This window comes from Pomacea canaliculata, linkage group LG3 (genome assembly GCF_003073045.1).
Source record: "Pomacea canaliculata isolate SZHN2017 linkage group LG3, ASM307304v1, whole genome shotgun sequence".
In the NCBI taxonomy this organism is placed as follows: domain Eukaryota; kingdom Metazoa; phylum Mollusca; class Gastropoda; order Architaenioglossa; family Ampullariidae; genus Pomacea; species Pomacea canaliculata.
Window position 1 is genome coordinate 37,126,385 of NC_037592.1, and position 25,260 is coordinate 37,151,644.

A 25,260-nucleotide genomic window follows, 5' to 3' on the forward strand; every position below is an offset into this window, starting at 1 on the left:
CTGTGGACGTGGTTTTAATTGGAAACGGGCTACGAGCAATGCCTAATCTTTTTCATTACCATCATACATCATTTGTGGTTGCTTATAACATTTATTGATGGAATGCACTTCTTTGCCTTATTCCAAGATCTAATCATAAAATTGATAGCTTCATGGATGATTTAAGCAATAGCAAACCCCCCAAAAAACGTTAAAGCTTTAATCAATCACTTTTTTCCCCCATGCATATTGCTTTTCAGCAAATCGTGCTTTTTTTCAGAAAGCTGGCTCATGCTTCTAATAATACAATCAAAATGAAGGTATATTACTTTGGTATTCTTAAAAAAATTCAAATAGAGCTTTTAGATCTTGTAGAAACTATTATTTTGATAAAAATGCTGTTAGAATAACCAACATTTTCAATGCCCCTTTCACATCTTTTTAAAGTAATTCTTATTCCCTAGAGAAATGCCATTTGTGAAGCAATCACAAGTATTTCCTAAGTTTCTAAAATATTAACTGTCCTGGCCACAGGAGGTATTGGCTGGTTGGTAAAAAAGGTGGAATTGCAAGCAAAACTTGCCATGCATGACTGATTGCACGCTCCCATAGGTGGCCATGGCCACCACATCGCTCCTATCAGTAGTGACATGAACAATGGAACCTGTGGCATTCACGTCTGTCTGCAGCACAGTTATGGCCCCAGTAGGTTGTGAGATTCTCTCCAGCCGACCCATGTCATCATATTCATACTTGAAAGTCTGACCATCTGAAGTGTGCTTTGATTCCAGTAGTTCTGTGTCCCCCATGTAGGTAAATGTTGCGACTAGGTTGTCTGGAGCTTGGAAGCAGTAGAGGCGCCGCCGATTATCCATAATGAGATTGCAAGAAGCATTGTTTGGCGTTATGATGGTTTTCACCTGTGACTGATAGTCTCGCCTGATCTGGATCTTGTTACTTGCGCTATCTTCTACAGCTACCAGCCGTCCATAAGGAGAGAAGACGTTATATGTAAAGTTGTACATATACTGGTTGGTTAGAATGTTGATGGTGTGCTTGTGTTGGCCATAATAGTTAAACACGTAGATTTCCTGTGTTTCAGGGGAGACTACTTCAAAGTGTCGAGACTGCAAGGTGGGTAATTGAGAAACAATGGAAAAGACACGCAAGTTGCCCATGTCTGCCAAGTGTAAAACGCCATCAGGTGTAACTGTAATTGAAGTAGGATAGCTGAACAATGCCTGGGCTGCCAATAGTTCCCGCTGATCATAGCATTTACATCTGTCTGTCTGCTTGCAGTCGCACTTTGACTTGGCACCAGCAAAATGGTGGATGCGACCGTCTGTGGTGACAACCCTGACCCGATTGATGTGGTGGGTGTCACTCTCCACGATGTATAGATCTCCATGAGGCCCAAATGTGATGCTTTCTGGTGAAACCAGCGTGACACGATCCGCAATGCTTGATGCTTGTTCGTCGTCAGTCAAAACTCCCTGATAATAAATAATGCATATGTTACCACAATTACCATATAAGAATGCGTTGTCACACTCATGTTTCTGCTCCTCCCTCTCACCTTGGACCAACTCAGAAACATGTGCACAGATACATATGCTGCATATACAGCTTACATTGCATTAGATAAACATGTATGCAAAACCATTAACATGAAACTTGCTTCAATTAACTGCCCCACAGCGACCATTGACACATCTTGTCTACTTTAGGAGTGACTTTTCAATTTCTTAAAGGAAAGAAAAAAAAAAGCTGAGAATTGACTATAGATTATTTATATTTAAGGATCTAGTAAAGCTTGATAGGATTTTTGCTTAAACATATCACAGATCACCTTGTGATAAGTGCTCTATTTTTAAATACAAAGCTTAACGTTTTCTAATTAGGTCATTTAATGTCCATTAGCATTCAAAGTACCATATTTTCTACCTCCGTTTCTAAATTTTCAGGACGCTATACTATAAACTCATTCACACTAGACTGATTTGATATTTGTTAATAACAAACTTCTAAAGACTAAAACCCTTCCCTTGCAGTATTCACATGCTTTTGTCCAACTGCAGGTAAAGGAACACAACATTAAAAGCAGCTAAACGCACCTCAGGCAGAAAGTTTGTAGGGCGCAGGGGACAATAGATGGGTCGTCCAGCAACAGTCACCAGCTTGAAGTCAGCTGTCAGCTTCAGGACAATGCTGTGGTCTAGAATGTGCAAGCTGTTGTCAAGGGGGTTGATGGCCAATGCTGTCGGCCACTTTAGTCTCACCTATGTTTATGATCACAAACAATGCCTCTAGATGAATAAATTGCAAATTTGCTGTCAAAAAGTTATTAAAACATTTGTTAGTTTGCTTCAGCGCTAGGTATGCAGTGAAAATGAAAATGGTTTTATACACTTTTTTTCTATTCAATGTCTTCAGCAAAACCATATCTTCAGAATAAACATATAATCATGGTATATGTGTCTATCCATGGACATTGATAGCAATGAATAAATTTTAAAAAGTAAAAAGGAAAAGAATACATTTCAAAGCACACTTTTCCAAAGATCTTGTATGTTAAAACTCAACAGAACACAGCGACTCAATATCACAGGCATGTCATCTGCTTACTCGTTCGGCATAGAGGACATCATCACAAGGCATGGGTGTCCAGTCACGTGGTTGATCCTGAGAGCCAATCAGTGTGCTGATTATTCCATCTGGTGTAATACGTCGAATGTTGGGTCCATCAGCTACGTAGATCACGCCATCCTTGCTAATGGCAATGCCTGAAGGAAGAAATGTAAAATTTATTTCACCTTATTCTGTTTTTCATATTTCAAACCCTGTTGTTTGTACAGGGTCAATGATTTGCAACAAATAGAGCAGCAGCAGCAGTAAAATGGGAGCATCAGAAAGTAATTATGATCATAGTCATATGTTTGTGTATGAGAACAAGGACATTTGTATGGCAATACATTTGGCTGGTTTAAACAGGAAATAAGAAATAAGAGAGAGAATGAGAGGGAGAGTCAGACAGAGAAATGGGGTGAGAGAAGAAATGATAAAGAGGGGATGGGGAGAGAAAGAGGAAAAGAAAGAGAGAAAAGAGAGAATCAATAAGAAAAGGTCAAAAGTGAGAGAAAAAGAAACAGAAAAAGATGGTGACAAAAATTCTGAAAGGGTGATGTAGACCAGAAACTGGGAAGCAATAACTATTGGCCTGTCTCCTAACAGTCATTGATACAAAACAAGATAAAAATCCAGTCATGCTAACAGTGCTACAGTACAGACCTTTGGGGTAGCGCAGGCGTGCCTGGATGGCAAGTCCCCCATCTCCACACAGGTTTTCCTCCCCTGGTGTGCACTCCTCCCCATTGCCTGCCACATCCTCGGAATTATCAGTCAGTGAACGTACAGGTCCCATTGTTTTCACACGAATAATTTTGTAACTCATGTAGTCTGAGATGTACAGCCGTCCATCCACAGGACTGACGGTCATGTAGAACTTGTAGTGAGTAGACCTTGTGCTGCAAAGTTCATCAAGAAGTGAGCAGCTGCTGTTGTTTCGTTAAAATGTAACGTTACGAGATTTTAGATAGCATCCTCTTGGTTTCTTACTTGCATACTTTCTTCACATGGCTTATTAAAGAACATAAGTCTTAAAGTAATACATGTAACTAAAATAAAGTTTTGAAAAGTGAAACAATCTAGTTTTGCTGTAGTTCTACCAGTGACTGAAAACTATAAACATGAGCAACTTATTAAAGTTCATTTGAAGGACTGCCTTGTGTACACCAAACTCTGAATTTTGCAGTTTATAGGAAATTTGTGAAGCTTAAAACCAGGTGCAGGAAACTTGCAGTCTTATTATTATAAAAACTGCTTTTAGACAAGGAGATAAATCCATAATGCATGAGTTCTGATAAATCACAAGACATCAAAGTTCTTAATAGTAAATGGCCCTCAATAGAAAATATTTATTCTCCCATATTCTACATAAATCCCAACCCAAATCTTTATAATAAACACAAAAAATTCAAACATACTATAATTCAGTCTGCATACCTCATTTCCAAGATGCTTGCAATCTCTTCACGGTCAGGTGAGAGTTTCCGTATGAAGTTGTAGTCACCCACGTAAAGTGAGCCATCAAGTCCAGAGGCCAGAGCTACAGGAGCAAGAAGTCTGTTATCTTGTGCTTGGCCATTGCAGTCATCACAGTTTAATTTTCGTCTTTCCCCATTGCCTAGAATGTTTACCAAGGTTTTGGGCTTCTCCTTCAGATAAATATTGGTGCCATCTCCTTTATGAAGAATTCCTGTGCACAATAAAGTTCATTTTATGAGAATCTCCAATAAGGCGAAATGGGTAGAAAATCTTAACACATAAGAAATATTAAAAAAACTAAACAGTTTGTTAGCTGATCTAAAAGAGATAAGGTGCAGAAAGGAATAAAGTCAAATTATTCAAACATTTTTTTTAAAAGTCAACACAAGTCTCAGGATTACAATGTATAGTAGCAGTTGCCTGGCTTATTAGGGATGTACCATGATATCAGTTACAAAGCCAATTTTCATTTTTACCTTCTTGATAATTGTACATGTGATGAATATCCAGATTCCAGCCACCAATGTAAGATGCTGTCAGGTCATAACCATTAACTGTAGTGCTGCGTGTCTCCCAAAAAATGTAATCACATCCTTGATACTGGTAACCCACAGATACTGGAAGACAAGAGCAAGCACATCTTTACAGTTGCAGTCTACATTACCCAGCTCAAATTGTTTAATAAGTGGAACATGGCATAACAGACTTTTTCCATTGCCCTCTACCCAACCCCAAATCCTATGCAAGCTTACAGTAGAATTTCTCCTTGGAACTGTACTCTTGTAATGGTTGTGTCTCTCATGAGAGCTCACAGCACCTAAACAAAGCGAGGAATAAGAAATCTTATCACTCTTGCCAATAGGCCCAAAATATATCTACACACACCCAAATGAATTTTTGCTCTTTACTGCCTATTCCTGAAATGAAAGCCCCACAAAAAATCTACTAGACATTACACAACGCATAAAAAGACAACATAACAATTTGGCACTTGTGATCCGCTCATTATTTCCTCTCTCTGTCTGTTTCAGCCTGCTTCTCACCTCTTGCGGTCACAATGCCATAGACCTTTTGCTTATATGCATTAAGTCTGTCCCAGGCAAATGTGTATTTGAGGTTGGGATCTGCTTCAAATACTTTCTCCAGTACCACCCCTTCCACTGCTGCTCTGAGGTGCACAAGATGTAGCAGGCGAGGGACTGTGTCTGGAGTCATCTGGATCAAGATAAGGGACATGTAACCCGTGGCTTCGCTGCTGTGATACACCAGGTGCACATCTGTACCAGGTAAAGGAATGCTCTCCTGAAGAACCTGTGGCCAAAGGTTTGAAACTTATTGAAGCAGTGTAAAGAAATATGAGGAACACTGAGGGTTATTATCATCCTTGCTGGCTATGGTCACCTGGTTTATTATTCTTTTTGGTGTATTCTTGTGCTAATCTACAGCAGATGCAGAGGAACACTTTTTTGTTTTTATTAAAAATAAGGAATGATAAGGTGATGCACATTGGATATATTTTCTACAAATAAGAACCACTGAACACTTACCACTCCTCACATTTGATACATAACCTACAAAATAAGAATACTTAAACACTACCATAACTCACTCACAAAACAATGAAAATAACAAAACCTATATACAATAACAATAAGAAAAAGAAATCTAACAGCCTAAACTGACCTCATCTGATGGAGTGTTTTAAATATGTAGCACTTTAGGGCTGATTGAGAAATCATGTTTGTAAGCATTTAAAAGGGAAATTCTGCCATCTACACAAAAAGAGGGAAAGAAAGAGAAACAGAGAAAAACAAAAAAGAAAATCAATAAAACAAAGGAAAGAAAGTCAATGAAAGATGCTGATGAAATTACCTGAGACTCAGGTATAATGGTGCTATGATCTGGACAAGCTCCCAGCTGGGTGTGTTGCCAGGTGGACAGAACAACTGGACGCAGGTTGTAGTGCGGATGCTCAGCGCTGCAAGATTTTGGGGAGGTAGGGGGTGGTGTTTGCCCATCAAGCACCATGTAGACTGTATCCATGGTGATAATTTGATTCCATGGCACCAGGACACTGGCTGTCACTGTCTTGAATGGATCTCTCATCAGTTCCAGCTTCACAGATCCACCACCGTTCACCAGAATATCAAACCTAGACACCAATCATCACAATTCTCAGCCTTTCGCTTTTCATGTTATTCTATGTTTAAAATTTAGTTTTCCACTTCTGAACAAAATGGCAACAATTGTACATTGAATAGCTCGTAAATATCAACTTAACAAATAAGGACAATGAAGAACTTCATCTGGTTCCATGTTTTACCTTGTCTCTTTAAAAAAAAAACCACAAACAAAACAAAAAATTGAAGCTGATTATTTTCTTGTGTATCATGTATGTTATGAGCACAGAAGTCACTTTACCTCTTTATTACATGTCATACAAAATAAAAAACAAAAAGAAAAAGATATTGACATATTACCTAGAACAAACAGCATATAAAGGCAAGATATTATTTTCCCTACCATTAAAATGAAAACCTTTAACTTGTAATAAGGAACTAAAGATAACCAATAAAACCAAATAAAACCCTATTAACATCTGTTTCCATTAAAGTACTATTAGAACATGCTAAGTGTATGTCTCACCAAATGTGTTACAAAAGATATGTTTTTCCGCTTAGAATATGCTATAACAGCCTCTCAAGCATAAAACTAAACATGTTGATACAATATTTAGTAGTAATTATTAGATTAGTACCAGTCAGCATTTAAAAAAGAACCTTCGAAGTTTAAAAAAAAAAAACACAAAAAAAAAAACATTATCTCTGAAAGTTAAAAAAATAAGAAAAGGGAATTCAAACAATTACAGACTGTCTACAATAGTAGTTTCAATTTTCACCAAAACTTACTGGCCCTCTGCTCTGGACAGTGTGAAGCCATACATGGGTTGTGTGACAACACCAACACGAACCCCTATCAGTGGAGTGCCATCTAGGGTTCGAACTCGCCCTCGGATCACAGAAACTTGGCTGAAAAAAATGTTGAAATGTTTCATTAGCCTAGACTGATTTTAGTTAGGAAATTTAGTTTTTTATTTTTCTTATTTTGAATTACAAGATTCTGATTAATCAGTGCTTCTGCCAAATACATTCAGTTATATGTAATTAAATACACATACCCTACTTCTAAAAATTATGAAATTTTATAATATTCTAGAAGCTAGGCTCTGATTCTGAAAAGCAAATTTTCATATTCAGTTCATTGCTAGTCAAACACATTAAAGTCTTTCTCCTTTTATTGAACTCTGGCAGATCTGAATGATGCAGCAGACATTTCATCAAATCTCTACAGAGCTTAGGCAGACTGAAGAATAATCACATAATTTGAAGAAAAAAATCACTGGCAAAACAAACACAGTTGATACTGTGAGCAAAATTAACATGAAACAAAAATTAAAAAGATGGAAGAATCCTATTATTTTTCTGATATCTTTCTTAGTTCTGAATAATTTTTACAACAAAAACCAAGCAAGCTTCAACAAATGGTCCAAAAACTAGGGACTGACATTCTAGAAATCTCCACAACATGAATAAATCTAATTTTACGGCTTTTAACTTGTAAATCTTTCTAAGAGAAACCTCAAATGCAGATATGCAATAAAGTTTCCATTTTGATAATACTGCTAGAACTGAAAAAAGAATAAAATTTCCCAGGGCATTCAAGACACTTTCATCTTCTTAGTCTACATTTTTGTTTTTAAGCCAGTCTAGCCAAGCCAGGTGTTACACATGCTATCTGACACGAGTAATCAAGCAGAACATCCCGTAACACGCAATCCCCGCGGAAACCAGCAGGGGAGCTTATCTGCTTAAGGACGAGGGAACTATCCAGAATAGTTACTTCCCCTGTTTTTCATTACCGTACTTTACCACGCTCCCCTTCCTTCTTCAAAGACAAAAACATTTCTTATCTCTTTCTGTTTATAAATCTTCTAAATAAAACAAAATCCCATATTACATAATTTAATCAACAATTTTGTTAATAGGAGCGTGTGTGGGTGTGTGATAGAGGGAGGAAATAGAAAAAGATTGTATAAAGTCACGAAAAGGAGATGACTAAAAACTGTTCCTGAGACAGACACAAGGCCGTTGGTTGCCTAGAGTGCACGCTCTCCTTCGCCACTCGGCATTTCCTGCCTCAGCTCCTAGAGGGCTCTCCTGAGAGAAAAAGGTTATCTTTTAACTGGTGCTTGTGCATGGAAAGAGAAATTAGCCCCGACAAGTATTGCTTGACCCGCGACTAGCTTTCAGACAAGCGCAGGCAGTTGTTAAAGTTAAAGGTTGGTCGTGTTTTGATAACCTTCCCTCGGGACCTGCGGATCGTCAAGTCGCTAACTCGAGTGCCAACCAGCCCTTCCATCCCGTCTGATTACGGTGGTGGAGTGGCTTCATGGATTAGTCAGAGCTAATAATCATTAGCGAAAGTTGGGCAGGAACAGGGGAATGAAAGGTGGAGGTGCGAAAAACAGTCTGAAAACCTTGACTGAGCTACAGAGACACGCGTTCGATGGAATTAACTTCAGACTCAGACGGAGCGCTGTTGGCGATTAGAGCAGCGTGGGGAAACGATCGAGTGTCTCAAAAATAAGCGTCACGAGCAAACTTATCGCAGAACGGACGACTTCTAAGATGTTAGGTATTCTCGAAAGGGCAGTACGGCCAAGTGAGACGTCAATAAGCGATGTTGTCCATGCGCAACCCCTCTGTTGTATTGTTATCGCCACTGCCAGGTCTTCTGACTGAAATGGTCACCTGCCTCCAAGTCTGATCAAATGGCCTTACGAAGCCAGAACGCGTCAACTGCTTAGCTTTTCATCCCCTCCCTCCCATCATATTTGTGCCACAATTTCACCTACGAACGGATCTCGACAGTCACTTCTGCATGTGAATCTACCTACCTAACTTTCTCAAGCCCTCTGAGACTCCGGTAGGTATTACTATAGTAAACAGCTGTAAAGCCGTAAGCGCTTTCCATATGTTCAAGGGGTGGGGAGACCCATTGCTCATCTCTTGCATATCTTCAAGCGCAGTTCCGGATGAAAGTAGCGGGGGGAAAACATTTTGTAATACTGACTGACCTCGCTTTCGCCTATCCAGTGTAGTAACTCACCTTTCGTTGAAGGAATTGCGGGTGGCGTCCATCTGGACACTGTTCTCCTCAATCAGGAAGCGCATGCGGTCAAAGAAAGACGCCGTTGGGGAAGGGGCGTCTTTGCTCAACAGAATGTCGTTGGGTTCGGGAGCCGTGCGGCAATAGAGACTGTTTTCGCAGCCAGGGCTGTCACAGCAGTCCGGGTCCAAACAGTCCAGAAGTCCATCTGTGTGAAAAAGCAACAAATTTTGACCGCTATCCTTGCTCAAGCTCGCCAAGCTCTCACAGTCACCAAATCCCCAGGGAGTCTGTTCTTTTGCCAAACGTGTCTGCCAGCGGTAGCATGCAAAGAGGTTGAGGGAAGGGGGTGGGAGAAAAAGAGAGAAAGACTGCTAATAAACAAGTTTCAACTGAAGTATTTTCTGTCCCAATTTTGTGGACTGAAACCTCGTGCAATATACAACTCTGTTCTATAATATTCTACCTGTCTGGAATTTTCTGTCAGTGACAGTAAGCAGCGTTCACTGAATGAGTTGCAAATATCTTCTGGTGCTAGCAGCACCACCACCAGCCATAAAGCTACTATGGGCATCACAATCATCACCCCCACGTTATACTGTGGTACATCAGGGCCCCCTGCGCTTTAACATTCTTTCAGAACAAAAGTTTGGAAATTTCTGTAAAAGAGGGGACGAAAATGCAAAGTGGAAATGCACACAAATTAAGATGGAAAGGAAAATCAGACAGAACGGTGGGAAGGCAGGGGAGAGAGAGACGTGGAAGACAGAAAGAGACGCTGCAGACTGGAAAAGAGAAAAAAAGAGGCAAGAACAAAGTATTGACGGGTATCACAATCAGCTGCAGTTGACTGAGCAGAGTCGCAAGGCTGACGCCTAGAGAAACGTCGGATTCTACTCAAAGTTTTACGACAGCATCTGGATCCTCTAGTTGTTGTTATTAATAATAACGTGAAAAACAAAAGGCCCGTGTGGCTTTTTCCGTCACCTTGGTCGTTGTCCACTCTGTCCACGCACTTGGTCTCGCGTGCCAGGTCGCAGGCCTCACCCTTCCAGCCGTTCCGGCACTCGCATTTCCAGGTTTCTTGATAACGTATGCATTCTCCATGAGCGTTACAATCGTTAGGACAACCATCTACAGAAAGAGAAAATATATTTTATTAAGTTATCTGTCTGGATGACCTTTTTACCTGTCCATTTATTTTTTTCAATCGAACTCCCTCGTTCACTCATGAAACATTACCCCCCTGCCATCAATGAAACCATCAAAGGATTCCTATTCACGTCCATTCATAAGCATACTTAAATGTCAACTTTTCTATGAGCACTGAAAGTTAAACCTCTTCAAGAAGTATAGAGAATTAAAGAATCTTTCATTTGTATTTTGTTGTTCTATTAAAAATATCGGCCTTGATTCCTGCTGTTCAATAACTCTATTGCGTGCAATAATACAATAATAATCATAATAATGAGCGCTTCCTGTCACATGTCGGGATCACGTGTTACAATCGTGTCATACGAACCAGACATCAGCGGCCTACCGATTGTGCAATGCTTCCCGTTCCAGCCTTTGCTGCAGATGCAGGAGCCGTTGGCGCAGAAGCCGTGGGCGTGGCAGCGGTGGTCGCACTGCAGCTGGTCACACAGGGCCCCTGTCCACCCGCGGTCGCAGATGCAGCGCTGGTTACGGCAGTGGCCGTTTACACACTCCAGACGACACACCTCTGGCAACACGGAAGCACGAACACACGCACTGGTCAACGATCCCGTTGTGTATCTTTGATTTTCTCTTCTTAAGAGTCCATCCCTCCCTCCTCAGTCGCTCTACGTGCAGGTGAGCTCAAGCCCGCCTAAGCACCCACTTTAAATGAATTCTTTTCCTCCCATAAACTCTGCTTTAGGTAAGTGTATATTGGAACGCATGCATTTAAAAGTATTGATCAAATGAGGATGGAGGCAAGTAAAGCCCTTTCGTGAAGATTATTTTCCCCACCTCAAGATTTACAACTTTCACCTAATTTCCCAAGAACTCCAACCCAGCCTCCTGTTTTCCAGAATACGAGCAGTATACAATTTCCTCAAACCACAAAAGAGATATAATTACACTCAAATCCTTATAGAGTTCGAGTAGGGAAAAAATTACAAGAAAATGCATTCCAAAGTTTGAGAAACTTGCAAATGTGAAAATGATGCAAATATTAAAACAAAATTATGTTTTATGAAAAAAACAATTTTAGTTCGATCTATTCATCTTTGATACAAATTTGTAACTTAATTACTATTACATGCCATTGCATTAGTTTTGTATATGTTGTTACAGAAATCTACACACATTAGGATAAGTAGTTAATACCAATACATATATACGTAATTCTGTGGAACTAGTTTCCTTGATGCATAAAACGCATACAGATGTTGACTGCAGTATGTAACAGCACACATTACATGAACTAAGCTTCTACGATGATAACAACACAGCGTTACGAATAGTAATATTCTATGGAGTGCTTCAAATGCAAGCTGCACATCAAATAATCTTGAGTAATAATGACAAGAAATGAGAAAATATGGCTGCGTAAATATTTTGCACAAGCAAGGAAACAAACAGCACATTTATGACATGACCAAAGGCCATTTTGTAGCATGCACTGAGGATCGGTGGAAGGGAGGTGAGGCGCTAGTGGTCTTTCTTGACACGCCTGACCACTTCTTGTCTCCACGCGTGACTGCCTACAGCTAGAGATGAAGATGACTGCAGCTAGCGCCATCATAACATAGCTGCACATACCAAGAACCAGTCGCACTCAGAAAGTGGCGCAAGGTGCTGGGTGTGAGGCTGGTTGTGGGGAAACGGGGAAAAAAAAGCGAAAACCTGAATTGCTGATCGTTGAATTTTAGAATTAAGTAAAACTTGAGACAAAGTAGGAATTAAGGACTGCGGACACGGCAAAGCCGGGGAGACAACCCATAAATGTGGAGGCAGGAAAGAGGTGGATGCGAGTGAGAGAGAGGGAGGGAAGTGCAGGGTGTATTCAATGTAGGTGTAAAATGAGATCAGCGAGACACAATCAATAGCCAGACGTAACACGAGGTGGATGTGAGATGGAGTTAAAAACATCGTGTCTGGAGGTAGACGCACAGGCTGATGTAATGGCCGCTGACTTTATGAGGTACAAACGCTGTTTTAAGTATTTATTCAATACCTCAGCAATCTTTTTAGCGCAACAACCAAGTTACATTTTTGTTGGGTTCTGTTTCACATGTACGTTTCTAGACAAAGAAATCTACAAGTCCAAGCAAAAACACTTTCTACATCCTAGAAACTCAGTTTAATGAATACTCAGCTTTAGCCTGGAGTACAGCTCATGCGACATCGGATAATTATAGCAACATCAACAGAAGACTAACATAACACGCGTACACGTACACTAACATAACTGAAAACTCTACACAGAAGGGGGGTAACAGTGAAAACGAACCAGGAAGAGACAACAAAACACAAATAATCAGATAAGATTAAACAGATGAGTGGAACAGGAAAACTTTTTTCTTTCCCTTCTTTTGGACAGGACCTCCCTAGATCTGCGATCATGGCTAATCTCCCTTGCTTTATTCCTTTGAAAAAATAAAATCTTTCCCATCTTTGCCCCTGAAACATCGTGAAGCTTTTTTGACTAGCCAGAACACCAGATACGCCTCGGCAAACCCTGTTTCTTTTCTCATGTCTCCTTCCTGTCCAATTTCTTCGTCATCTGAAGAGCTGCTCTCTAACCATAACTCTAGCGGGCGAACACCCATCTTGGTGGCTCGTAGGCCTCGCTCTTCTTCTTGACCTCCTTCCCTTCTCCCCTACCTTTCCTTTTGACCCCTCTCCATAACGCCCAACATGTTTGTATAAGGAAGAAGATGCCAAGCTAGAAAGGAGATCCATCCAAAAGCTGGGAGATAACCGTTCGGAACTGCCAGAAGTTAACGGCGGTGATCTGACATGCAGGGACCAATAATGGGGCGCCAACATTCCCCAGAACGCGCAAGCCCTCCCAGCTGTCGCCCTCACCAACGCCTTCCTGAAGGTTCGAGAAGGTAGTCGAATTATGTGTAGGTAACAACCTTCCATCGTTTACAGAATACCAGGAAAGTGATGGGTTTGGCTTAGCAAAATGCAACTGTCGCCCCAAATCCCTGGGCCAGGCCTTAATATCCCACAAGTCTGTGAAGGGCACTACTTGATCGTCTGTTAGCAATTGCTATTTTGGAGTTTTGGAGAGAGAGAGAAAGGCAATTTCTTTGCGTTATCGGTCCGACTTATTTTAAGATTCAAAATTAGTTATCTGAAGAAGGGAGAAAAAAAGGTTAAGCGCACAAGGTGGCTAGACATTCTATTAGACCGTGAACACCCGTGACAATTTCCATCGATCAAGCTATCAATCAGTAAAGCTTAATTATATCAGACCCAACTTAACCCTAGTTCCGCCCATACTGACACACCTGCCAGTCACCAAATCGCGAAAACGTCGATGCATCGATAATCGCGTCAGCTTACTTCGGGAGGGCTTTGTTGAAAAAAAAGTCACCTGATCGGGCCTTCACACCCCCCCCTCTCCGTATCCTCCCAAATGCTCGTCCAACCTAAACCCAAATGTGTGAATTTTTTTTTTTTTGGCTGCGAAGCTGAATTCAATCTGCAAGAGGGAAAAGGCAGTGAGCAATTGCAAACGGCATCGTTAGTGCCAAGGTGTTAGTCAGGCAATCCATCAGCAGGCGAGCTACGGCTTAGACAGGTTAGCGTGTTCACAATTCAATCAAGGCAAAACACGAGGAAAGGGTTAGTGCTAATGATTCAAGCTGGAAGATTCGAGCAACTATGGTGAGTTCTTTAAATTCACTGATTTTTTTTCTCTTTTTTTCATTTTGGGCAAAGGCAGTACTTTAAAAAGAAATTGACATCAATAATTGCGCAATTCTGTACAGGAAATCGAACACTAGACCGCAGTCAAGTTACCTTTCTTGAAGGAATGGGGGTTTTTCCTCGAATACTGTTAGTCGATGTCTCAATCGGTAGGGTAAGGGAGAGGGGAGGTAAGAAGCGGGGTTAGGGTGGCGGGAAGGGGTGGTTGGACAAGAAATAGCATTTTGAGACGTGGTAGTAGTCGTCATGGTCCATGACGCACCATCGTTGCCCTTCACACCACAAACGCTCATCAGAAACAAGAGTCCCACGTGACCCTGCCATCATGCCAGGCTATGGAGTGCATTCTCTCCCACGATGCAGCATTCCATCTACCTACAGGGGGGATGGAGAATAATAATAATAAATAATAATAATAATGAAAAGAGAGAGATAGAGAAGTGGATCTAGCGGATGAAATCAAAGAGCTTTGTGGTGGCTGAGCCGGGCAGTGGTTACCTGTCTCACAGTCATCCCCGGTGAAGTGGCGTTCACATACGCAAGCGCCTTCATCCACATCGAACACCCCGTGTCCAGAGCAGTTTTTAGCGCATACGAGAGTGACATTAATTTTGTCTGCGAGGCTACAGTCGCTGCCTTTATAACCGTTAAAGCACTGGCACTGTCCGTGGAGGCACACCCCGTTGCCAGAGCAGTTAGGCAGAAGGCAGTCGACTGCAGCGCAGGGGCAGAGCAGGGCAGGGCAGGGCAGGGCGACAGAGGGGCAGAGAAACACAAAGAAACCAAAGATAAGAAAAACAATAAGTCGGAACATAGTGCTGGTAGACAAAGAATGATAACGCAATGGTTAGACTTCAAGGAGAGGACACTGCGAGGCGACGACGCTTGCTGCGACAGTTGTCTAACACTTGACTAGCGCCATGTTTTCCTCTCTAGAAAAATACAGCACAAGCCAGCATAAAACGACATCAGCTTTATTTACTCGGCCATGTTGTTACAGCAGATGGAGGGATGCAGGAAAATATGCCAGTGCTGCTTTATACAACGGTAAGAATTATCAGTAATGATGTAGGCCATGGTGTGCAACGGTCGCAGAACTAGACATGTCGCCTCGCTGTGTCCACCCAAAGCACAGAAAAGGAATATTAACCAAAATTTTACACTGATATTCATCATAAAGGAGATGAAGGGACCAGATTCCAAACACTTCACGAAACAAATCTTCAATTTGGGAGAACCAGTCAAAGATGAAGATTTGCAAGGCTTGCATTATCTTCATTTGTTAGAGTACGAAATGAAAAACCATTAAATATTGTGGCAAAAATCAATGTTTGAATTAATCAAGTCAGTTTTTCTGTTTTGATGAATGGAATCTGGTGACAAATGGGCGGACATCAACAACGCGTTATCTCCCTGTTCTACAATAGGCTTGCATGGGAGATGTTCAGGAAATGGAGACAATCTAATCGATCTCAAACATTAACCCTAAAATACTGAAAGACTTTTTGACTGAGATACAAGAATTATTAAAAATGCTTTGAGTAGGATTTGGCAGTCCTTGGAAAGGAACATTTAGAACATCCCTCATGCAATATTCTAAATGCAAACTAAAATAAGCCACAAAAAAGCCGACTTTTAAGAAATAACAACTGATCAACAAATAAACATGAAGTTCGCTGGGCAAAGAAGGCTGTGAGAATTGGTAAACATACGAAGTTCCAAGTCGAATAAAAGATGTTTTGAGCTAACATGTCAGATGTCATTGGAAAGTGCACCTGAGAGACTTAGCAAAGTTTCAAGACACTACTAATGTACAGCTGTTTCTATGAACGGAAATGTGATTTCAGGTGCAATTCTAACCTTGTATTTGTTCCCGTTTACATGTTTACTAGTTACTGTGCGGACTGGAATATCAAATTAAATTCTACTGTAGTCCTGTTTCTGTCTTTGAAAGGGTGGGTGGAGTAGATTTCGAGTTGTCAGACAATATTCTAATGATGCTCGTGATCATAGCTACCTGCATGGTCATTCGTGCATTGTTCTGATCATAATTTAAACGATGAGGATAAAGGCTTTTTTTATGTACACAATACTTTTCTCTTCTTAAATAAAGATTTCTTTTGTGCTTGTTTTATCTGAATCTTTCCATTAAAAAAGCGCTTGTGAAAAGTGCAATATTTCAGTAAAAATATGCCATGTCAGTTGGACAAAAATTACGACGGGAATTCAGAAGAACTACTGTAGGAAAAAGCCGCTTCCATTCTAAAACGATTAATATGGCTGTCTTGAGAAAAATGTTTAGACAGGAAGAAATCTAGCGGAAACGGGACATGACAGAAACCGTTTCTACATCTTACTCCCATCCAACTCTTGTTTTACTGTCAAAGAAAAGAAATCCCTGAAATTCATGTTCACGTCACTAGCTAATGTATCAATCAGTTTCCGGAAATCCGATAGAGAAAACATCAGGCGGTAAGAAGGAATAAAATAAGACAGAATTATTCATTCCGAGTCAAAGAGACAGATTTATCTTGTTGATAAATGCGCTGGAGTTAGTTTGCTTGCATGGATGTATTAGCCTTGTCGAGTTACATTCGGGTGTGTGATAATAAACATTTCAGTTCTTTTCGTTGCAGATAAGATTTCAGTCGATTTCTATGCACCCAGTCATGGAGTTTACTCTGGGTGGCCTTCCATTCCACCTCCGATTTCTTTCTTCGACAGCTCTTCCGTATCGGTATGGTCAGGTTAAGTTTTTTGGGGGTTCGTTTCTTTTTTCACTTTATAAGTGCCACATCAAGTGCATTAATTGTGATATTCCCCCCAGGTAGATTCTACATCTTCCTAGCATCAGCCGCTTCTTTGCCCAGTGAAAAATCTCACAGTATGATATATATGCAATTAAATGCAAGTCAAAATGCGGTATTGAATAAAATTATGATTTGCAAAGTCTTCATTTGTAATTGAAACAGAAGATTTTAAAAAACTAAACAACAGATCAAATATAAATTAAGAATAATGACAAGCCTTAACAAAAACGCTACCATGATTACAAATTGTGGTTGACTTCTCACTGAAACACAGGAACTGACATTGCTGAGAAAAAGTATTATCCTTGTTAGATCAACAAATTAAAACAACGAAAGAATAGAGGGAAGAAAGAAAGAATGAACGAAAGAAAGACTGAAAGAACAAACTAGAAAGAAAAGAAACCACAAAAATGAAGGCGGCAGGCAGGAAGCAAAACAAATCAAGAGAAACACATAGATTCGAAAGTTTGTTCGTTTGCATTTCTTTTTGCTGAGTACTTAGATGTTGGCAGCGAGTCAGCCAGTTGTCACCATCATTATAAAAACAGTCCAGACTGGTTAATTCTGCTGGATAGCTGAGTGATACTGCTGACGGCTCTCTGCTGTGTATGAAACCAGGTTAATGCGTCTGCAGATGTCAGACAAATGGCTGCCGCACGGAGTAGCGACTTGAGCTAAATGAGAACGCGTCTATTTGTGACTAGCGCCAACTGAGGTTATCGCGTGTTTGAGGAGGCCATCATCATATCTCAGGAACTGACTTCTTCCAGACCCTAACCTACCGTCAGATTCCTGTGTACAACAAAACGTCACCAGAAACTGAAGACATAGCTCTAATATTGTAGTATATTGGTAGAATTTGCGAACAAACTTTCGAACACTGAAGCCAGGAACATAGCACTTAAAATCTACAGAACGGAAGGAGGTCTAGCCTCTAGCAACACTGCGAGACACATAAAAACTCTACTTGCCAGAGGAAAGTAGTAAAGCAAAATAAAGGAAAAGGCTACTGGCTGAATACAAAAAGCACTAAAAGGAAGCGTGTTAAGGATAAATAAAAGTTTCAAAAAGAAATCATAATGATGTAGTTCTGAAAGCAATCATTTGAACCCTAGCATTACACCGACAAGTCAATTTTAACATCTATACGTAACACTTTTACTTGAGATAATAATAGTTATTTCATGAATACTGTGGGACGGGCTTCAGACTTAGAATTTGTCTTTAAAAAAAATCTGCCAGGAGTTCGTGAAAGAAGTGTTACAATAAAAGTTGACAAACAATAACAAATGAAGAACAAAACAAAGTGACGTCACTAAACAGTTTTCTGGCGTCTAACGTCTTTTGCTCTTCTTGAGGAGGTGGGGTGGATAACAAAGATGAATGGAGGTGGCAAGAAGGACACAAAAACCCCAAAAGGACGCTCGATAGAGAGAAGACAGAACGACATTTTCGAAGGGTGAAGTGCAACAATGAAAATAAAGCAAACAAACCACTATAGCCTATGCTTTCCCTGGCTCAGACGGGCTTCGGGGTAAAAGTAATCATACTTGTTTGTGTTTCGCCAGCGCTTTCTAACTTACCGATTCCGCAGTCAGGACCCTGAAAGCCCTGCAAACAGACGCAGAGTCCGTTGATGCAATGTCCGTTGCCATTGCAGTTGGGCACGACGCACATGTGCTCACGAAGACTGCAGTCGGGACCCTTGAACCCTTGGAAGCAGCGGCACCGGCCCTCGACTATCTCCCCCTGGTTGTTGCACACCACAGGACACTGGTCTGAAAACAAATGTACACAGCATGAAAACGATTGGCAGAGGGCGTCAGACAGCGATAGACGAAGACTGACAAAACTGACGTGGACCGACAGCGATCGACTTTGACTGACAATGATTGGAGTAGATAAACATAGACTGACATCTGCCGACAATGACAACAAAAGTCGTAGACTGACATGCAGCGGTTGACGTAGATTGACAGTAACTGAGGTAGACTGACAGCTGGGTAAACTGGTATCAGTCAAGGAAGGAATGATGACGACAATGATTAGAATCTGCCATTATGGTCGTTCTTCCCCGAACATTTACAACAGCAGACTTCTTGTAATGAGAAACACTATCAACTAACGGATGTATCGGAGCAACTACAAGCCCACAGGTAAAAACAAAACAAAGACGTACTTTCTTAAAATGCCAGTGGCCATTCTCGAGGATATGATTGACCTCTTTAACCGCTGGCCACGTGACCTGTTGGAATTTATAAGCATGCGCACAAATAACCGCAGCGCGCGTAGGTGATGTCGAGGGCATAAAAGTTTACGTTCTCGTAACCCTCACGATTGACGTTCGGCAAAAGCCTACGTTGCTCACAGCACGTATAAGAAGAAAAGCTACGTGATTTTTTGTGGAGAGATGGGGAAGCAGGGGATTGGGAAATCCAGCTCCACTTAATGGTCTCAACTGTCAAAGAAGATTAAGAAAAGAAAAAAAAAAGAAGCATACAAGAAATTAAGAATCTTTTCAACATTTTCTCCACACATTTAAAACCCGAAATAAAACGGAATTCAATTAAAAAAAATTTAAACAATTTCTTCACATATTTAAGACCCCCCAAATGGACGGAATTCTACTTCTGAACAAAAGCACCTCATCGAGGTAATTTTTTTTCCACTTCGTTGTCGTCCGATTCTTCTGGCGCGGAAGATCACAAGGCGGTCAGTTGGAAAATGTGACATTTGTCCTCCAGGATCCCCTTGCCTCTGGTGGGCCATAGGGGTAAATTTATGACGGGCCGGGGGACAATTTTCGAATGCCCGTGTCCAGCGGAGGCATGGCGGGCAGAGGAATTATGAGACGTAACCCTATTAAGGCCCCTGCCGACGCGACAATGGATTAGACAGATTTCCACGCTAGATAAATCCACAGTTCCAGCGTTGCAGCATGGGAAGGACGCGTGGTGGGGTGGCAGTAGAGGCAGGGGAGTAGGGGTAGGGGAGAATTAGAGGGACGGGGAGTGCGGACTGTAGGGACAGGCACGCGCCTGTGTGCAAGGGAGGAGAGTAGGGGTGGGGTGGAGTTCTAGCGAGGGCCACGCCTTACGGTCAGCACCAGACGGTTGCATGAAAGCTGCTGGGAAAAGTTTGAAGACGGATGGCGTCTTGTCATGGAGGCAGCCCCCGCATCCTACGTTTCTCCGCGTCCTCATTTTTCTCTCTGTCCAACCCTCTGTCCTGGGAGGCAACAATATCTTAATTGAATCACCCCGTGCTTTGATGGCTTTTAGATTATTATTATTTCCAAAACTCTCTGGTGAAAACGAAACGCTTGACAAGGACAGGAAACTCCACCCCCCACTCCACCCCTCGCAAAAAGAAAAACCCTCCCTCCGCACATTCATTCCCTCCCCTCTCCATTTTATAAATTTGGAAATACAAATCTCTGAACTCACTTCCAGGGAAGGGGTGGAGGGAGGGGTCTAACCTTGTCTCAAGAGTGAAGAGGCGACAAAGAGAAACGATGGTAATATAACTTTCATACGTTCCGCTTCTTCAAAAGTCAACTACTCTCAGCTGTCACTCCGGAACGGATGGCCCTCGCTAGTCATTAGTCCGGGGAGGAGAGCGCGCTTCCCTAGGAGGCTGTGCTCGCGTCCGGCTATTTCCCCCGTGACCTTTTTGCCCGCAGGCGGCGGCGAGGACACGGATGACACAAAGCTGTCCGTTACAAAGTATTGATGGATCGCCGGCGTCCGCAGCGGGCAGTGATTATTTTCAAGTGCATGAGGCATTCAAACAATTAGCAAAGTCCTTTCCCTACCCGAAATGATGACTCACAGAACTCCCTCCCACCCCTCCCAGCCCTCCTCCACTACCGTTGCACCATCTCAAAATTAACTCTTCCTGCATCGTCGGCTTCGGTGTTCCAGTAGCAGATGCACATACAGCTAAATGTGGTCGGCAGAAGCAAGAGGATTAGTTTTTCTTAAAATGCCAGTTCCTCTGCGTGTTTCTCGGGATGTCATGTTTGCACGCTGAACGAAAACATGTGCCCTCAACAACAGATTTATGGAATAGAATGTGTTCTGCCTCTGTACCTATGGTCTTGCTTAAAGGGATCGAGCTTCTCCGTTTCCTCCTGACTGCAAAACCGCATCCTTTCAAACGATTTCCCAAAAGATGGTGGGAAACGACATGAAAAAAATAGACAACGCTAAAGAAACAAAGGTAAAAGATACTGAAAACAAAAGGGAAGCTGTTTTTTTTTTTGTCTTTCTGGTGTACACACTATCATACTTTTTCAAAAAATAACCTCGACCGTTGTTTTCTTCCCAGGTCAAAACGAAATTGAACCAAAGACAGATGGGGTATGTCGACAGAGCGATTATGCTTTGCCAGTTTTGTCACATCCATGGTGATGTAGAAAGTAAACTGGATGTTCACATCTGCATTCCAGAAAGTCACTGAGTGCTAGGGTCTCGTATGTTCAGGCTGCAGAAAAAGCCTGCACCCTATTGAGGTTCTTAACCGGGTACAGCTTCGCTAGCTTTGGGACGACAAACACAGCTTGGTAAAACGAGTAGCACATTTCTCTCCCCCTACCCCGATGTTCCCCAAAATGCTTTGTAAATGGTCCATCACAGCAAGCTTGGCCATCTGTTCATGTCACAGAAAAAAATAGCTAGGGGAAGCTTAACCTTAGCCAGGTTGTGGCAGGTTATGATGGAGACGATTTTTGCCGAGCTGCTCTCTGTACACAGCTCAGATGGAAACACCGGAGGTAACGGCAAGGGAGCTAAAGGCTACAGCAGGGGAACTCACTCGCTGATCAGACTGAGAATTTGTTCGATAGAGACACCACGTCCACAGTCGCAAACCCACGAAAATGATGAAGGAGGCAGAAGAAGAAACTGAACGACTGAGTGCAGATGAAAAGAAGAACATTTAAACCCCTCCCCTAATAAAAACTGCCATGTGACGGACACTTCACATTATGTTTAGAGATTTAGCTTATTTACACACTGCACGCTTGAAATATTTTCATGTTTGTAGACAGTATGCTTTAAAATTTCAATCTCTGTGCAGAATACACGTTTTAGAGCATGGGTGGGGAATTTTTTTTTCCTCCAAGAGCTATTTTGTTATTTATAGCATCATATGCAGGGCCATACACAATTATCAATTTTAAAATTTGGTCAAGTCGTAGTTTGCCACAGTGATAAGGACAAGGCACCACGGACAGATTCCAGCACTCTCCTCTCCACAGGACAATTGCGTCAGTGAAGCGATTCATCTCCAAACCTCTATTTTGAGACATGCCACTTCAAACGCCGGCAACCCGTGATTCATTTCAGTGCCACCGGTAAGAGGTCACCTGTGAACACCGACCGCTTTTCAAGTCCGCACAAATAATATTCACTGGCGCTGGAAATGTGCTCGCTGGTCCCTCGGCCCGTCACTATGGAAATAAGGGAAGAAGCCAAGGAGCAGACGGTGTGATTGCGTAATTTGCTGTGCAGCGAGTGCGAAAACAGTTAATAAATTATGAATTCTTTTGAAACCCTGCAGCTGTACCGTCTGTTCGTACAAGCCTTAAAGCCCCGGGGCTGTTAAATACTAGGGCGGACTGTGTGCTTTGATCGAGAATCGTGGCAATGAAGACTTCCATCCCCCTTCCTCTTTGCATCTTCTTTAAGATAACCCACCTTTGCTCTATTGAATTGTGAATGTATGTGAAGGTTTGGGCCAGACAGTATCTTATGACCACACTCACCCAGAGAGCAGTATTTGCCTTGGTACCCCTCCCAGCACTGGCACTCGCCATCCACACAGTCCCCGCGTCCGCTGCAGTTGTGTGGACATTCACTGCGGACAGCTGCAACAGGAGTAGATACTGTCAGGTTAAAAGCTAGCAAAGATACAACAGGATTGGCCATAAGAGTTCTCGCCATCGCTGTCACGCAACCTCCGTGCAATAAATACCCTGGCCATTACAAAACTGTCTTTGCAATCTGACTCGAAACCCAGTCTTTCCAACCTCATACTTTGTGCAATCAGCATCGTCTCGACTTACAACGACCACTCCACTCTGTAAGGTCTAAAAACATTCATTTCCCAAGCACTGCTTTCCAGAATTACGAATAAAAGCCGCCTCTTGTTACAGGAGCAGGGTATTTCCCCTTTGTGGGTAGCTTGGCTGTTGTAAGCGTAGACATACCGTGATGGTTGGCAATAAAACCCACAGTCTGGGGAGTGTCGGCATCGTTGAACACCCCGATAAACCACACCCCTTCTTTCATGTACTCCATCACAGCCGTTTCCTTGCTACTGAAATCGTTTCCGTAGCCCTGGAAAAGAAGACAGTGCTTGCTTTAGGATCGTGATAATGACCGTCACTCACTCTTACAGCCAACTGACATAGGTACATACATAAACATTGACATCAGTGCATTTAACAAATAACACTACGCGCTTAATATGTTAATCCACATCTGCAAATTATGAACATGTTCATGCATTAATTTTATGATAATTATTTGCGAGCAGCCTATCGCCAAGATTGGCCTCGCTGACAAGAATCCTTTGAATGTATCAATGACTGCGCTGGGTATGCTTTCAAGAATGTTCTGCCTGTCGACGGCGCATGTTTGCACCCAGACCTTTGCCATCTTGTGGGACACAGTCCCCGAGGGGATTTGATGGTGTTTACCCGGAAACAGAGCAAGCAAGCATTCCCTTTGGACAAGAGTTGCGGGCCTTGCATGTAAGCATAAATTCACTCTCGCGGGAATTATTACTTGTTTGCTCACTCCCACTGTAATCAGGAACAAGGATTTATTGGGCAGCAGGCGTGTTGATGGGCCTGCTCTCTTGTTGCTATTCTAAAGACAGGCTGAGGTGGCTTGCTTCATGTGTTTAAGATTTTTTTTTTTCCTAGGCCATAACATCTGCATACTTGTCCAATAACTCGAGAGCACAGTTTGGAGAGGTACATCCGCGACTCACCGCCGCTCGTTTTGACCGCTTCCCCAAGTCGGCTGCCGTCGAGGACTTTGAAGAAGTCGAACTGTATGTGAGTGGGAGGGGTGCTCTGGCGTCCGTAGACCCCAAGAATGGCCTCGCCGGACATAGAGAAATTCAGCTTTACAAAGCCGCCATTTTCTTGTTCCAAACGGTTCTGCCAGAACGATTTCGGGGGGATAGTCGTCTCGATTAGACGCCCAGTGTCAATGTCTTGTGGAATGGGTGTTGTCTGAGGAACTGGAAGATTTGCACCTGCAACATAGCAAGAATAGGCGCTTAGTGATGAAGTTTAATACACATAGGCTATGCAGGGGACAGCTAGTTGCTGAGCTTTTCTTCAAAATCTTTTATAAATTGATCGGCATTCTCTACTCTTGCAACCACCGTGTTAAGGAGCTCACCTTGCTCCAAACTATTTCAATGCGAATTCGCAATTAAATCAGGAATGGTTGGTCTTTTTTGTAAAACAAACAACAAACAAACAAACAAACAAACAAACAAACAAACAAACAAACAACCAAAACAACTCGGATGCTTACTACTGTTGGAAAGAAAATGCGAGTAAACTGAAGTTCACGTTCAAGCACACCTGTATCTGTACAGTCTGGTTTATGCACTTTTTCTTGAAGTTGTTGAGGATGGCAGAAGTAAAAAAAAAAAGAAAAAATCCCCAAACAAAGACGAAAAACCCACCGCAGCCTTGTTCAAGGTGGCTGATATCAGGTAAAAGTGTTGGGTGGTGTACAAAGAAACAGTCTGTGCAGAGGAAAGGTTCATCGCCAGCTCGAGCAAAAACAAACAAAACACACAAGTGCGAGAACAATGGCATTTCGCAGGCAGCGACCACGGCTGGCCGCACGGGCAACGAACCGTAGAATGGGCAAACCGTTGACGACGATTGCAACAGCTTACTGGGGTCTTCATCGGTGCATCATCACCGTCTGTATCCAAGCAGCGAGTGCACGGCGTGTGGACGGAGCTGTTTAGGCAATCCGTGCCAGACAGCATCAACGGCTTTTGTTTACCGATGTTGCTTTTTGACTGACGTCAGCAGCAGCTCCGTGGTCTTCATGCGTGACCGTTCTTTCTGCCTTGGAGGTCGGATTCCTTAAACGAAATGACGACGAATGGAGGAGGAGACAATGAACAGCAGGTGGTGTGTCGGGAAGGGGGAAGGGAAGGTTGGAGGGAGAAGCTGGGAGGACCGATGCGCATTTTCAGCAGCACTGGCATTTCTCAAACGTAAATGTCGGTGGGCAGAGGGGGGAATTCC

At 42.3% G+C, this 25,260-nt stretch overlaps 1 protein-coding gene across 1 annotated transcript in view; it reads right to left on the reverse strand.

Moving 5' to 3' along the window:
* LOC112559660 (teneurin-m-like) overlaps positions 1-25,260 on the reverse strand; it is a 163,007-nt gene that overhangs the window by 14,028 nt on the left and 123,719 nt on the right. Inside the window, 17 exon segments of the mRNA XM_025230994.1 lie at positions 563-1,472; positions 2,094-2,258; positions 2,605-2,762; positions 3,268-3,503; positions 4,042-4,294; positions 4,560-4,700; positions 5,127-5,394; positions 5,956-6,235; positions 6,993-7,112; positions 9,253-9,460; positions 10,240-10,386; positions 10,793-10,975; positions 14,659-14,874; positions 18,554-18,748; positions 22,738-22,839; positions 23,182-23,311; positions 23,920-24,239. Of these exon segments, the coding sequence (XP_025086779.1) occupies positions 563-1,472; positions 2,094-2,258; positions 2,605-2,762; positions 3,268-3,503; positions 4,042-4,294; positions 4,560-4,700; positions 5,127-5,394; positions 5,956-6,235; positions 6,993-7,112; positions 9,253-9,460; positions 10,240-10,386; positions 10,793-10,975; positions 14,659-14,874; positions 18,554-18,748; positions 22,738-22,839; positions 23,182-23,311; positions 23,920-24,239 (4,032 nt within the window).